This window comes from Impatiens glandulifera, chromosome 5 (assembly GCF_907164915.1).
Source record: "Impatiens glandulifera chromosome 5, dImpGla2.1, whole genome shotgun sequence".
Classification (NCBI taxonomy): domain Eukaryota; kingdom Viridiplantae; phylum Streptophyta; class Magnoliopsida; order Ericales; family Balsaminaceae; genus Impatiens; species Impatiens glandulifera.
The window spans coordinates 18,385,442-18,402,530 of record NC_061866.1 but is presented as its reverse complement, the minus strand read 5'-3'; the positions used below and the strand labels follow the sequence as shown (position 1 = coordinate 18,402,530).

Below are 17,089 nucleotides of genomic sequence, written 5' to 3'. Positions count from 1 at the left end.
AGCAAAACGACAAAACATGATATGAAAAAAATAAAAAATAAGAAAAAACGGTACTCAATAAGTTATCGAGCTCATAAATGCTCGAGAATAACGATTAACTCTCGACAGACTCTACTAGTTTTCCTAAACGAATCTTATAAAGTGTCATAATAATATTATTATAAATGATACGCATCGGACGACTACGATTATTGAAAATTCGACGATTTCTCTTCAACTAGATAATCCACCAAAAAATAATTGGGATGGTAGCCCAAATATATAGGTATGTCATATCACCCGCATCAATATAAACTTCTCAACAACTACTCAAAGACTTGGACATCACTCAATTAATCACAGTAATACCCCACAAAAGACTTTAAATACTAGTCACCCTTCGACAATGCAAAAGTAAATTAGTTGTCGATTCAGCCTATTCGTGACACATACGACTAACCATAATACACCATTTTTTATGCACATATCATCCGTTAAAATTCCACCATTAATAACGTTTTATCCAAAAAACAAGATCTTGGACAAAATCTTTGACTCTCAAAGTTTTTCCTAACAAAAATTATATAAAATCATCTTAGAGAACAACTTGTAGCAATGCCCCCACATGAAAACTATTCATATATTGTCAACGCATAACGTCTTGTTTAGATGTTGACACTTGCTTGCGTTCTACCAAAAGTAAAACTCTATTATGGGACGAAGTCTACATAATGTTAATCTCTTTCTATATTTAATTCGGCTAGCAAAACCACTAGACCAAGGATTAAACATGTCCTTAACTGTGACATTTCTACATATAGAAATGGAAGCAAACTCAGAATACGTCATTGCTAGACTTTTGACACTACACCAAATGTTGTCTCAAAATCTAATCAAATAATCATTCCTCATAATGAATCTAGATTGCTCACGATTTTTTTCCACATAGAATAAATTTCTCTCCAAATACTACACCCCACTAGATAATTAGATATTTTAGTAAACTATTCCGACAAATTATTATCATACTTACATCTGATTATCGATGCCCAAAGACTATTCGGTTTCATTGCAAATCTATTACACCATTTTGATAGAAGAGCCTTATTAAAAAAATAAGATCTCGAATATCTAGACCTTCTTAATCATTAAAACATTTAATTTTATCCCAACTAATTATATGACAAAACGATGAGTTAGAAGATCCACATAGAAATTTACACATTGTTCTCTCCATTTTCACCGTCACACTCTTGGGGATAATGAATAACGACATCATATATGTTGACATAGATGACAACACACTCTTAATGAGGATGGTCGACCCCCTTTCGAAATTATTTTACTTTTTCTATCTAGATAGTTTACATTTCATTTTAGTGATAATCAGGTCTCAAGAGACTTTGGATCGTAATTTAGAACATAATGACATACTAAGATATGTTGACAGAAGACCGCCAATTCTGAACTCCAACACATTTTCCAACCTCATCATTCTTCTACTCGAAACATAATTTGAAAAAAAAGATGTCTGACTTATTAAGATTAAGTCGAATACCGAAACATGCATTGAATAACCATAAAATATTCCGAAGATGTTTAAAATTCCTATAAGTAGTTTGAACCATGTAGATGATGACTTACTATAATGCAACTTTTTTCATTCACATATAAAGACAAGTCGATAAGTTCAATGTCTTCAATTGTTTATGAGAATTCACACGTTAGGCTACTAAGCCTATCCACATATTAATTTTTTTTTAGACGAAAATCTAACTTCGTTTATATCTCATGCAAAAATAATTGGTAATAAAAAACTAGTCACGTTCTTCATCTCATTATAGAACTATGTTTTAAACTGTGAAAGAACCAACTCATAAATTACCGAAAATGCCCAACGAAAATTATTCTCCCGATTTATTAACTAAACGTTAATCGAGTATCTACCCAAACTAAAATTCATTTTTTTATACATGTATTCGTTTCATGCCACAAAAATCCGGAATTAAGAATCTCCCAATCTTACATTACATATACCTCTTAAAATATATTAATTCATCTTTCAAATTTTAGTCTATTTAAAATAGTTTATGACAATAAACTACACAACCATTGATTTTATAAACATTTAAAGGGGAATTTGATCAAATAACCCTAATAATAGGGTTATTATTAAAAATAACGGGCCCAATTATTTTTTTTGTAAAATTGACTTCTCTTCCACTCTCTTCTTTCTCTCTTTTTCTCCCTCAGCCGCAACGAGGCAACGAGTCGTCTATGCTATCCCCGACTATTCCAAGCAAAGCAACGCCGAGCATCTACTTCTACTTCCCCTCTCGACGTCTGTTATCCCCCCGACAACGACTGTAGCATCTACGCCGAACTGTAGCCCCCGATGACTCCATCAAGCTAGATCTTTAACAAATGTCAATGGGTAAGTTTGATATTGATTGGTTATAGCTAAAAACACTTGTTATTAATCAATTGGGATCGCAAAGTGCATCTTGCACCGACGCAAATTGCATTTTGCCCCGACGTAAATTGCATCTTTCCCTGAAGCAAATTGCATCTTGCACCGTCATTTCATCAAATTTTCCCAGTTTTGTGGTTTATCATCTATCTATTTCATCAAGGGTATGTATGAATGCGTTGTAGAAAAGGCGTTTAGGTTGAGAAAAAACACTTGTGTTCAAGAGTTTTATGTAACAACGCCAAACTTGTCTAAAAGAATTCTTATGAGAATTTTGTGCTTCTCTATTTTGCAGGAAGTTAATCAATCTCTTACAAAGTTTCACTTGGTATGAGCTTCTATATATCCGTTGTTATCAAAAGAGCTAAATTCATTTAAATAAAATCACAAAACACAGAGACATTTCACTAAACTCTGCATGTTCTACTTCATTACAAAACTAGTTCAAACATTAATAACAGTTGAATATTTAAATGAAAAGTATGGGACATGATTCCTGGACTTGGCTTGGGGTTATGATGGATGAATGGAATAAATGATGTCCAAATTCTAAGCTTGACACACTAATTATAAGTTATCTTTCAGAGGTTATTTTTCAGAGGTTAATTTGGGGTTATCTTTTCGAGTTCAAAGGCAAGCAAGTCAAGCTTAATATTCTTGGCAAGTACAAGAATGGCCAAGATGGACATTAGCTTTTAGGTATTTGGTCCACACCCAACAGCGAGAATTTCACTCAATGCATTAATCATCCAAAAAGACAGAAAAGTAAATATTTTTGTTGTTGTTAAAGTCAAACTGTTATATTCGTTTTCTTTGATAATGTCTACTCCAAAACTGATAACCAAACAATTTTAGAATGCAGATATGTAATATGGTTTCTGTAGCTAAAATCATGAAGGCAATCGTTGTCCTTCCTTCTCTAGATTATACATCATATTGGGCTGATTGAAAGGTTTATTTTTTTGTAATCTTTTCATGATTTTACTTACACAGATTCTCGACTTGCCAACAATGGACTCCCGAGCTCCATACAAAAGCTCTGATGTCATTCAAACTACCGAGCACTAAAGTATTCAAAACAAATAGAAGAAGTTGAGAACTGAGCCATATATTGATTGATACTGGAATTCAATATGGTTTCCACTTTTTGCATTTTATTCAATGAATACATAAAAGAAACTTATATATGATATTTTACTTTGAATTTGTATTATTTTATAGAAGAAAGTTAGAGTCATATGCAAACTATTTGTTTAGAATTGTTCATCTATTATATCTATAACTTCTTTCCTTTTTGGTTCATTTGTATTGTAAGAGAAAACATATTGTTTCCCTTATTAATAACAAAGTTTATGTCCAAATTCCTTTTCCTATTAGACTCAAGTTATTTGGAGATTTTTTATTTAGATTTAATCTAATTAACTAACATCAAACGAACCCTTAATTTGTAATTGATATGAAAGGGGAAAGTAAAAGAATTATTAATCAAGAATATCATTGTTAAATTAACTTTAATCACACCACAAACTAGTTAGATTATAATTTATCCTGAAAACAAAGAATTCCAAAACCCACAAGGAAGAAATAAGAGAACTAGAAGAGTCTTTTCCAAAAAGTTTCATAAATACTCTCCTTTATAGCTGCAAGATGGATTCAACCAGTTCATATAGAGGTGCAAATTCTCCCTTATCGATCAATCGGAATTCCTGCCATACACGAGTTAATAAACTATTTAGATGTTCTTCTTCCTTCAAATAATCATATGAATTCCTTGGTTATCTAATATAAATATAAAACTTACCCATGTGAAAAGAACAACTACATCAAATTTAAGAAACATGAGAGAATTAAAACGAACTTACATGTGTAGTAATAGTTAAGAAGAAGGCTAGAGAATGGATACTTTGGTCCTGAAGTCATTGATGGGCAAATCGTTGGCATGAAGTGTAGTTTGCGTCGGGGCAAGATGCACTTTACGATCTCAATTGATTAATAACAAGTGTTTTCAACTATAACCAATTAATATCAAACTTACCCATCGACGTTTGTTGAAAATCTAGCTTGATGGAGTCGTTGGGGGCTATAGTTCGACGTAGATACTATAGTCGTCATTGGGAGGATATCAAACATCGGGAGGGGAAGCAGACATCCAACATTGTTTTGCTTGGGATATTCGGGGAATAGCAGAGACGACTCATTGCGGTTGAGGGAGAAGAAGAGAGTAGACATAGAAGAAGAAAAAGAAGAAGACGGAGGGTAATTTGATCTTTTACCAAGGACAAAAGGTTCATTTTGCAAAAAAATAATTGGGCTTGTTATCTATCTATATATATATATATATATAATGTTGCTTAATTTTTAAAGTGTCCGGATTACCGGGTCGAGAGATTTGGTTAATTTAGATATATATGTGAGAGTAAAATACTTGAGTCGGATTGTGGGTTGACCCACCTATAAACTTAAAACGGTTAAAAATAAAATTAAAAATGCTATATGTATGTTTTGAACTTGCAACCTAACAAAACAAATACAACACTTTAACCAACTAGGCTAATAACATTTTATATTTTAAATTCAACACCAAATTAAATGAACGCGGGGCATTTTAACAATATAAGTTTAACTTTTTAAGTAACTAATCTAGATATATATATATATATGTAGTGATTGAGATGTGGTTTACCGATGGATAATAGTCTTGTATCAATTGAAAGTGGTTAAAAAATAAGAATTATATATTTGATTGTCCAAAGTTTAAGGTCACGATGTTAAATATTAGAAAATATGAATCAAATATTTGATTGACCAAGTGAAAGTGTAAGGTCACAAGATGAGAGGTCCATTCGAAAAAAATATATGATGAGATATGTGAGAAAATAAGTTGTTTTACCGAAATGAATGGAATGTAAAATGAGAGCATTTTATTTTTTATTGTAATATATATTATTTATGATTTATTAAGAATTTTAAACATTGAATACATATTATATTATTATTATTATTTTATTTAAATTATTATTCGTGATGATACATATTATATTATTATTATTATTTTATTTAAATTTTTATTGTATGCATCGCACAAGAATTTTACTAATTTTTAATAATAACCCTATTATAAAGGTTATTTGATTAAATTCTCCCATTTAAAACAATAATTTTTTTAATTTCTTGACATTTGTATATAATATTCAGTAGATCATTTATTTTAATGAAATTAGAAATTAACAAATAATTTAATAAAAAGATGTAAAAAATAGAAATAAAAACAATATAATACTAAAGCTAATATTTATTTATATTGTTTTCATTGATTTTACTTTATCTATTCACCAAATTAAAATCGGATCCTAACTAAAATATTTCATTAGAGTTATAAAAAATATATTATTTTGACAATTTTCAATATATTAGTAGTGGGGGCACCTAATCTGTTTTAAACAAAGGAAATGAAAACCCACATAACATACTTAAAACAAGAGCATGAACAACAACAAAAGAAAATAAATGTCCTCCCAAGGCGCAACACCCAGATGAAGCAAAAAAATAAATATAAATCCTCTTGGTTATTTTATCAACTAACAGTGTGTCATTTGACCAAGCAAAAGTAAAATTCTTGAAAACCACAGAAGACAGAAACAGCCAGGTCTGGTCTTTTAGCAAGTTACAGATGCAACAGAAGAAGAAGTTTTAGGCTTCATTGAGTGGAAAAGATCTAGAACATCAGCATGGTTTCGAATGAAGCTAGGACATTTTGACAGTAGATCCTGTGCTTCACTGTGTTTTCCCTTCTCCATGTACGTTTCAAAGACACGAAGAACCACGGAAATAGAAGGAAACTTATGTACTGTCATTCCCTTCAAAAACATCAATGCTTCATCAGTTGTACCCTTCTTTGTCACATACTTTATGAAGGGATCCAAGAAAGGTGGGAAACCATCATTTTTCATCAATCCTAGAAGATGCACAGCCTCGTTAAAATTTCTCCGGGCTAATAGCTCTTCTGTCAACAACTTGTAAGTGGAATGCCAAGGTTTCACTCCATTTTGCTTGACCGAATTGGATAAGAGCTTGAACCCATCAATGGCACTCCTCTTCCTAAAACAATATTCATTAACCAATAAATCCAAGGAATACCCAGCACCACTGATGCCTTCCTTTTCTATGGACTCACGGAAACTTCTAGAAGCTTCCTCCAGATCTCCAGCAATACAATACCCCCTAACCAAAGAAGCCCATGTTCTGTGATTAGTCTCACCACCAGAGGCTTCCATGTGGACAAGGAACTCACCTGCCTCCTCTTTCTTTTTCTTACTGCTAAGCTTAAAGGCAATCTTAGTCTGCAAATTCTCACCAGGTAAGAAGTCTCCTCCACTTTTCATCGTTTTCAAGACCTTATTGCATTCATGGTATCTACCCACACTGGCTAAGGACTTAAGAACTGCACTCAAGCTTGAATTGGCAAAGACACTTCCACCATCTGCATACTTCTTTACGACATTTCCAAACAACTCCATATCTAGCTCCTTGGAAACCACTATTTTCTTGAGAAGAAAGGTAGAATCATGCATCGAAGGCTTATTCGCTCCATCCATTGCAAACTCATACAAATTGACAGCATCCTTGATCATCTTCATCTTAATGAACCTAACCGATGTCTCTATGTAAGTTTTCCCTTCCATTTCATACCCTGCATCCCTCATCTCATTCACCACTTTCCAGAACTTATCTATGCAATCCTGCCTTCCTAACACCCTTGCCATGGAATTATAAGTTCTCTCATCATGCTTGAACAAACTGCTCTCTTCAACCCATCGGAAGAATATCAAAGATTTGTTTGGTTTTGTTCCAAGGCTTTCCAAAACCATTGCAACCAAATCGCTGGAATAATCAATATTCAATTCCCGCAATCGATTCTCAACTTCCTCCCCCCACAGTTCTTGTCTAATCAACTTACAAATTCTTGAACTGACCTTTTCAATAGAATTGTCCAATGACCCACACGCATATAATTCTTTTAGCTTCTCTGAATCAATCTGCATCCCTTCTTTATCAAATTTTCCTAAAACCTTAACCTGTGTTCCCTTAGACACTCCATATCCCATCTTCTTCATAACATCAACCAAGTCCCAGAATCCATCGACTAACCCATTAACACCCAAAATACCCAACATTAAATTGTAAGATTTTGAAGACAATTTCTCACCTTTGGTTGCGGAAACCCAATCAAAAAACCTCCTGGAAGCATCTGGGACAGCGTTAAGACTCTTCAGAACCTTCAAAACCAACTCGTGGGTAATGACCACATTGCTGGATTGGAGCTCCAGCGAGATCTCGTCGTTACTTCGTGTTGGCTTAGAGAAGATCTCGGATACCAAAGCGACGTGATCCGAATCATTATGGTCGACAGCGAGGCCGGACGTCGAGAAACGGCGAAAAGTGGACGTTTCAGGGAGATGTAAGTGGGAAATGAATGGAGGCGGAGCAGAATCACGGAGGGAAGAGAAGTGTCCATGGAAAACAGAACTACGGGAATGAGAATGGGATTGGGAAAGAGAGAAACGGGTGGAGCAGTGAGGTCGTTGAGATGGAATACTAGGTCGAAGAAGAAGCAAACGCCATTGATTTCTCATGGCTACTGTGAGGGGAGGAAGACGACGGCTTGTTGGTGTTGTGAGGATTAGGGTTTTGATAGGGAGGTGATTTCCTAACAAAATAAAGGATGCTTAGATTAGATGGGTTTCATACAAAGGAATGAAAGAAAATAATTTTTGAGGGTTTTGGTTTATGGGTGTGATTTTCATTTCTTTTATATATGTAATGTGATTTTTTTTTCTTTTATAATGTTCATTTTTTTTTTATAATTATAATTATATTATTTATTTTTAATAATTAAATAATAATAATATTTTTAATTTATTTATTAAAATAAATTATTTAAAATAAAATTTAATTATAATAATTTTAATAAAATAAAATTTTAATAATAATATAGTCTTTTTATATAATTAATTTTAAATATTATATATTAATAATAAAATAATAATAATAAAAATATTAAGACTTAAAATAAAAAAAAAGTTTTTTTATATAAAAATATATAAAAGTTAAATATGAAATATTTTAATAAAAATAATTATAAAAAATATATATCATTTATTATTAGGTAGAATAGTTATATTTAATATTAGTATATAACATTTTAAAGATTTCATCTTATACTATTTATATTTAAGTTTAGTTGATAATTTTTTATTTAGAATTATAAAAAATATTAATAGTATTGAAAAATCTTATAATAATAGCAAAATGTTTGAACCATCACTTTTTTTAAAGTTAAAAAAATATAATTAATATGATTCATTATATTTATATTAAATTTTGACATATTTAAATATTTATATAAAAAAATTATAATATAGAAAATAATAATATCTTATAGTTTTAACTAATATAATATAATAAAAAATGAGATTTGATAATTTTCTTATACAAAATATATTAATAATAGTCTTAACCTTATAATTTTTGTTATGTAACATGAACATTTTAACAATTAAATTATTAATATTTTTGTATATAAACATATAATTAATATAACTAATCATTTAAAATAAATCACTCTCCTCAAATTAAAAATAAATCAAATCATCTAATAATATATTCATTTATAAAAAAAATAAAATTCTTAATCAACTTATATTTAAAATATATATATTGAATTTAAAATATAAAAGGTAAATAGATAATATTATTTGTGGTTCATAACCAAGTATTACTAGTATGTATCCCGTGCATTTGCACGAGTAATAATATAAAAAATCTCAAAAAAAATATTACGGTAAAATTTTTATGGGCGGGTCAACCCACAATCCGACCCAAGTATCCATTTACTCTCACATATATCCAAATTAACCACAGCTCTCGACCCGGCAATCTAGACACTTTAAAAATTAAGTATCATTATATATATAGATTACTTAGTTAAAAAGTTGAACTTATATTGTTAAAATATCACGCGTTTATCAAAATTTGGGTTGAATTTAAAATTTAAAGTGTTATTAGCCTAATTGGTTAAAAAGTTTTACTTGTTTTGTTAGGTTGTAAGTTCGAACTATACCTATAGCATTTTTAATTTTATTTTTAACCGTTTTAAGTTTATGGGCGGGTCAACCCACAATCCGACCTAAGTATCCATTTACTCTCACATATATCCAAATTAACCACAGCTCTCAATCCGGCAATCCAGACACTTTCATAATTAAGCATCATTATATATATATATAGATTAGTTAGTTAAAAAATTGAACTTATATTGTTAAAATATCACGCGTTTATCAAATTTTGGGTTGAATTTAAAATTTAAAGTGTTATTAGCCTAGTTGGTTAAAAAGTTGTGCTTATTTTGTTATGTTGCAAATTCGAACCATACCTATAGCATTTTTTATTTTATTTTTAACCGTTTTAAATTTATGGGCGGGTCAACCCATAATCCGACCCAAGTATCCATTTACTCTCACATATATCCAAATTAACCACAGCTCTCGACCCGATAATTCGAACACTTTAAAAATTAAGCATCATTATATTTATATATATATATAGATAATATTTATTTTTATTTTTTTTTTATATTTATCAATCTTATTTTCATGTCTCTAGTTTGACCTAAGCTCTAAATAGTTGTTAATTCAGAAGTGAAAATTTGATGAAATGAAGCAGATGACTAACATTTATAAAAATGGTGCAAATGAGTCCTTTTTATATTTTGGACAAAAATATCCCTACGGTACGCTTGTACTGTCACGTCTTGCGACGGCAGGCTCGTCACGCGACGTGACTATCGACAAATTATGGTTTTGGTTCTGTTGCGTAACGCGACTCTAATTACGCAACAAGAATATTTTTGTTCAAAAATCATTTGGTTAATTTTTAATAGAAGTGTCATCGCAATTAAGATAATTATGATGTCATTTGGATTATTATAGATCGAAAATACAAAATTACATGAAAGGGTAAACTAGTAAAGTTAGGCAGTTCAGTTCAGTCCAGTCGTCTAAACGGAAAAAGCCATTAGCTTCTCTCTTCGCGCGGAAAAAGCCCTAACTCCAAAATCCATAGGCGGACGTTGCCGTAGTCGCGCCGATTGCATTGCATTTGAATCATGTCGTCTTCTAAGAAAACTTACGAGAAGAAGATAATTCGTCGCAAGTATACCATTTCTTCTTCTTTTTCTCCTTCTGATGCTCAGTCCTCTATCGCAATTTCGAGTTTTCCTCCAGCTGAAATATATCTCCATGGATTCTTCTTGATAAGCTATTGTTGTGCCGCAGGGAAGAGAAGGCGGCGGAACCTGAACTACCAAAATACAGGGACAGAGCTAAGGAACGTAGAGAAGATCAGAATCCCGATTACGAACCTACTGATTTGGGGTCTTTTCATGCTGTGGCTCCCCCAGGCGCCGTCGATATCAGGCGAGAGAGCCATTTTTTCTAGCATCTCCAACGGAAAATTATGGAATTTTGGGTTTTTGTATCTTAACCTTTATGTTTTCTTTTTTTTTTTACAGGGCGGCTGATGCGCACAAGCTGTCCATTGAAAAGAGCAAGTACCTCGGAGGTATATGTTTTTCCATAATGTCTTTGACATTGTACTGTAGGTCCTGTTCTTGATTCTCCCAGGTCTGCAGATTTTCAAATTGGATATGAACATATAAGCCTGAAAGCTGTCAATTGAATCATTTTTAACATACTTTCTCAGCTTGATGTGAGGTGGTTCATTTATTTGGCTGTAGCGAGTGGTGTGCTAATTTCCCATGTCTTCTTTGTTAGTAATTGTATATACATGTTTTTGATTCCTGACAGTACTGGACTTAACCTGTCCATGGTTTTATAATATCTTGATGGTTGAAACTAATTGGAAACCTTACCCTTTTGTTTGAGTGGGCAGTTTTTCCTTTGTTAAATCTTGTTAATTTGATACTTCAATTTGTTATATAATAATGGGCCTGATTTGTAAGTATATACTTGTACATTGAATGCTTTGGTTTTGAATATAACCTGGCATAATTTTCTCATATGTGTTATTGTGTTAATGTCCAGTGACTGCTATATTCTGATTATTACTCATGCCAAATAGGCTCAATTGTAATAGAATAACCTGTATTCAGTTTCTCTACTGATTGGTATGCCATGGTGACTTATACCAGACAACACTTGAGATATTTTATTGGCTAATCAATTTTTTCGGTAACACAACTCAGGTGATGTGGAACACACACATTTAGTGAAAGGATTGGATTATGCTTTGCTTCACAAAGTGAGAAGTGAAATTGACACCACCAAGAAACCTGATGACGACGAGGAGGATGCCGATGGGATGCCCAGGTCAGCAATTTTGCAATACTGGTTTCTAACATTAGGTCTTTCTTACTTCAGTTGTAACTAAACAGTATCACTTATGAATTTAGTCCAGTTATTTCATAACTGTAGCACTTCTTATATATGGGGTTGTATAAAATTCTGTTTTTAATTGAAACTATTACCTTCCAAAACATATTTGGTGCAAATATTATCTATATGAATGATTTGTGCAAACTGTCTTTTATGATAGAGCACCCAAGGATGATCAACCAGTGTCATTTCGCACAGCAACTGCAAAGGTAAGTGTCTTTCCTGGATCTACTATGTAATTCTTTCTATGGTTGGTATGGGGAAACGGGTAGTTGAATATTGGCTTATGTTTATATTAAATTGTGAATATTTATAAAATTTGTCTTCACTCTATGAGAGTTGGCTAGTTTATGGTTATGTGTATAGTAGTAAAATGTCTTAAGTTAAATTCTATGGAATTCAGGTCAACTATCCAAATGCATCACCTCAGTGATATTCATACATCTTCCAGAGACAAGCGCCATTAAGAGGTGGGCAACTAATTATCATCTTATTTGTTGTGCAGTCAGTATATCAATTGATAGTCAAGCCCCAAATAACTATCAAGACAAACGAGATGTTCCTTCCTGGTCGAATGTCATTCATTTTTAACACGGTGAGTTCAGAACTCATGATACTATCTATTAAAGATTTAACTTGGATGCATGGGTGAACAGTAGTGTGCTTTGAGAAATGTCTATCCTTAAAAATAAAATCTTTAATCTCAATTAGGTATTCTTATATTAAGCAATGAATCAAGGTAAGGACTTGCCTTGGCTATTTAAGTCACTGACGTGCATACTACCATTTTTGGCCTTGTAGAAAAGTTGGTACATGACATAGTTATCAATAGCGTATAGCGCTAAATAGCGCCAAAGCTGCTAATGGCTATAGCGTAAAGCGAATAGCGTAGCGAGGGCTATTTGAAAATAAAGCGTAAAAAAATTGTAATTATCAAAAATAAAAAACATCATAAAAATAAAAGTTCAAAACATAAAACCATCAATTCTTAAACTAAAAAAAGTTCAAAACATAATCTAAAATTCATTGTCATCATTTTCTTCATCAAGATCGAAATCATCTTCTTCATTTGAAATTGCATAATACTTGACATCATTCTCTTCTTCACTTTTTTCATCGAAATCAAATTTATCTAAAAGATCAAATGTGTTAGATGTTCCTATTAGTCTTTTCCCCCTTGACTTAGATGTGATTGCCTTCGAGCTTCTTAAATGTGTAGATGAAGAGAAAATAAGAGAATGAAGGATAAGAAAAGACTAGAGAAAAGAAGAGAAAGAGGGATAAAAAAAGGCTAGAGAAAAAAATGTAGAAATAAGAATAGAGGAAAGAAGAAAAATAATTGGAAAAGACTAGAGAGAAAAAAATAATAAGAGAATAAAAGAAGAGTTCAAAGAAGAGAAAGAGTCAAAAAAAAATTTTGAAATTTAAAAATTTTGGGGAGATGAAAAGTCATAATTAATATTAATTTTGTAAAAGCGTCGCTACAAGGGGCAATAGCTTTTGGCGCTATAGGAGCTATAGCTACAAAAGCGGGGCTATTTGAAAGTGCATAGCCTATAGCCCCTTATAGCTACAAGGGGGCGCTACGCTACGCTATTCGCGATAGCTAGCGCTACGGGCGCTATTGACAACTATGGTACATGACATATGGCCTTATAGAAAAGTTGGTTATCAAATTTAGATGTATTTTCTGAAAATCTGCTAGATGAGATCCCTAGTTAGTTTCGTGAATAAGGCAACCTGTGTGGTTACTTAATATTATCTGTGCTTGGTGGGTGATCAGTGCGACCCATCTTGGTATATCAGAAATTTTCAACTTGGAAGGTCATTATTTCACAGTGCAGCTCACCAAAGTGCCCACGATAGGACCTCACAACATAAGTATTGGCTAAATGATTAGAAATTCAATCGAATTATCTTTCACAACTCAATCCAGGACTTGAGGATTGAGTGGAAACCCTGCCTCCCACTTTGATATCACTTGCTTTGTAGTTGTTTAGGATATCCGATATATAATGCATGTAATTTGAGAAATCTGGGATTAGTAGGATGTGTATTTCATTTAGAGAAACACTACTTTTTATTCACTCTTTTCATGCTTTCATCTATGAACAATCTGGAACTCTTTTTTTTGTGTGTGGTTTCCAGGAGGGTGGATTTTCTCACGATATTCCAACTACTCTGCACAGGAGTAAAGCCGATTGCCCAATACCAGAAGTAAGTTTAAATTTTCTTCCTATGAACAGTACAACAATACAAGTGAAGATTCATTTGACTACTGTTTTGTACATTGCAGGAGATGGTTACTGTAAGTGTTGATGGTTCAGTGCTGGATCGAATTGCAAAAATTATGTCATACCTGCGTTTAGGATCATCTGGAAAGGTCCTTAAGAAAAAGAAGAAGGATAAAGAAATTAAAGGTACAATCCCATTATTTTCATCTCATTCATTTCCTCCCCTTTTCAGTTTGGGTGTACTGGAAACTTTCCAGATAATATGGAGTAATCACCACCTTGTTTGTGAATCCAAAACCCCCTTTTATGACACTGTTATTTTACCCTCTAAATAAATTTATTATAAAACCTATGGGTGTTAAAACCCATATTATTTAAAAATAATAATAATTAAATAATTTGTAAACACCTCAAGATCATTTTTAAGTTATGAATACAAAGCAAAGAAGCCCAAAGAATTACTGAGATAAAAGTAATTCTTAAGGTGCATATGTATTATTATATGTAAGATTTCCTTCTAATCTATGTTTAGTTTAATCTGGTGTATTTTGTGTGTGGAGGATATTGTTTAGGGCATTGTACTGTAGTTGGCTTGTTATACTTTGATCCAGGTTAAAGCTTGATGAAATTTGATCCAACAGGAAAAGTTGGAGCTAACAATGCATATGATGAAGATGAGAGGGCAGAAAAGCAAAATGGTGGAGCAATGAAGCATCATAATAATAATATTAATAATGAGAGGCAAATGCTTCCCCCACCACCGCCTCCACCTCATAATAGAACAATTAACTCAATAGATAAGAATGTTCCACCACCGTTGCCTGTTGTAAGAACTGAAGAGGATGACATATTTGTGGGGGAAGGTATTGATTATGCTGTCCCCACCAGAGATGGGAGTCAAAGCCCCATTTCAGAGGACATGGAAGAATCTCCTCGGAGCAACAAAGTGCCTTATTTCTCTGAACCTGCCTATGGTCCTGTACCACCACCCTCCGAGCCTTCTCATGAGTGGCAACAAATGGTAAGTCAGCTTTAGAAGTTCTTTTGTCCAGTCTCGGCTCTTGTTGTTCTTGTATTTAATAAGGAAAGAAAGACAGACAGATAGACAATGAGAGCTTGAAACTATAATAATAATAACAAATAGTTTGATTGTGCAGAATGGATACGAGTCTATGCAAACCCAGGCACTAGCTGCTGCTGGGTCCTATCAAGGAGGAGGAGGAGGGGTGGGAGAATGGCAACAGGATTATCAGTATGCTGAGCAACTTGCTTATTCTGAACAATATCTCCTCCTCCAACAGCAGCAGCAACAGAACATAATTCAGGGGGGTTATGATCCACAAACAGGCTTACCCATTGTTCAGCTGGAGGAGGACCCACACTTGATGACCCAGGAAGAGAAGGACAGGGGTTTGGGATCTGTGTTCAAGCGGGACGATCAGAGACTTTTGCAGTTGAGAGAGAAAGACGCGAGGGAGAAAGACCCAAATTTTGTGTCGGAGAACTATTCAGAATGTTATCCAGGGTACCAAGAATACAACAGAGAGGTTGTGGACAGTGATGAAGAAGATGATTTATCGAAGATGGATATGGGTGGACGGGTAAGGGAGATGAGAAAGGAGGAAGCATTTTGTTTAGTTAGTTTGTTGATAATAAATATATGAAATTGTTGTTTTGTTTGGCGCGCAGGCAAAGGGTCGACTCCACAGATGGGACTTTGAGACAGAAGATGAATGGGCGAAATACAATGAGCAGAAGGAAGCCATGCCTAAGGCTGCATACCAGTTTGGAGTGAAGATGCAAGATGGTCGAAAGACAAGGAAGCAGAACAGGGACCAGAAGCTGAACAATGACCTGCACAAGATTAACAAGATTCTTTCCAGAAAGAAGGATGGTAGCGGTGAAGGTGATGACAATAACGGAGGAGGTGGAGGAGGAGACGACGATTCTCACCCTGGAAAGAAGATTCGGATCTAATCTAATAACATTATATGTGTCTAAATCTTTTACCTTTCCTTTTACTTACAATACTTTGCATTGCTGCCTCCTTCATGCTATTGTTGTACAATTTTATCATCTTTCAAATTAAGCTTAATATCTTAAATCATACCCTCTTTTCCTTGCTGGAAAATATTGCTAATTTAATATCCCAATCTTTTACCTTCATAATTAATTGACTTTTCATACAATGTAAATATAATTCTAATCCTTTTTGGCCTAAATGGTTCAATTCTAAATGGTTCAAATTGCTATTTGATGTTTTTAAATTAATTTATCATATTTGTAAGATTGAATTAGCATTTTTTTTTCTTTCAATTTTTTTAATTATTTTTACACATTTTTTTAAGACATTCATACAGTATAATTTTAAACGCTTATACTTCAAACAAAAAATATTAAATTTAAAAATATAAATAATATGTTCAAATTGGTAAACTTAATTTAGGTTGTTTTTTTAGAACGATGGTTTCCGTTTCTTTTTTAGAATGTGACTAATCCTGTCGGGTCAAGTATATAAAGTTCACAAAAATATATTTAAACAGACGTAAAACTTGCAGTCTGATGGACTCAAATTCAGGACATTAGAGAACTGAAAAAATATATATTTTGTTGCTGCAAGGTTAGTAGAGTGCATAAGATTACACATTTTTTTTACTCACCTTCGATAAATTAAAATACGTAAATTTAAAAAATATTAAATTTAAAAATAAAATATGTCAAAATGACTATAAATAGTACTTTATTTACAAATTAGACAAATTAATTAAAAAAAATAAAAAAAATACTTTTAAATTAAAATACATAAGTTGATCAATTGGATAAATATCTTAAAATACTAAAATTTTAATAATTTATAACTTATATGACATAATTTAAAATTCAAGTTCCAATATATAAAAATAATATAAATTGGAGCTTATTATTAGTAATTGAACAAATTATAAAATATGAAA

General features: G+C 32.6%; 2 protein-coding genes across 2 annotated transcripts; one reads left to right on the top strand and one right to left on the bottom strand.

Annotated features, from left to right (window-relative positions):
- Positions 1-5,996: 5,996 nt before the first annotated feature.
- LOC124938523 (pentatricopeptide repeat-containing protein At3g02490, mitochondrial-like) lies at positions 5,997-8,192 on the bottom strand. Its single transcript, XM_047478974.1, has one exon. The coding sequence runs from the start codon at positions 8,080-8,082 to the stop codon at positions 6,106-6,108; it is 1,977 nt and encodes a 658-aa protein (XP_047334930.1). The 5' UTR covers positions 8,083-8,192; the 3' UTR covers positions 5,997-6,105.
- Positions 8,193-10,508: 2,316 nt separating this feature from the next.
- On the top strand, positions 10,509-16,321 carry LOC124938504 (suppressor of mec-8 and unc-52 protein homolog 2). The gene is made up of 11 exons (XM_047478948.1): positions 10,509-10,660; positions 10,783-10,923; positions 11,019-11,068; positions 11,712-11,835; positions 12,062-12,110; positions 12,407-12,496; positions 14,050-14,118; positions 14,198-14,321; positions 14,777-15,156; positions 15,293-15,736; positions 15,825-16,321. The coding sequence occupies exons 1-11, from the start codon at positions 10,614-10,616 to the stop codon at positions 16,110-16,112; spliced, it is 1,806 nt and encodes a 601-aa protein (XP_047334904.1). The 5' UTR covers positions 10,509-10,613; the 3' UTR covers positions 16,113-16,321.
- Positions 16,322-17,089: the final 768 nt, after the last annotated feature.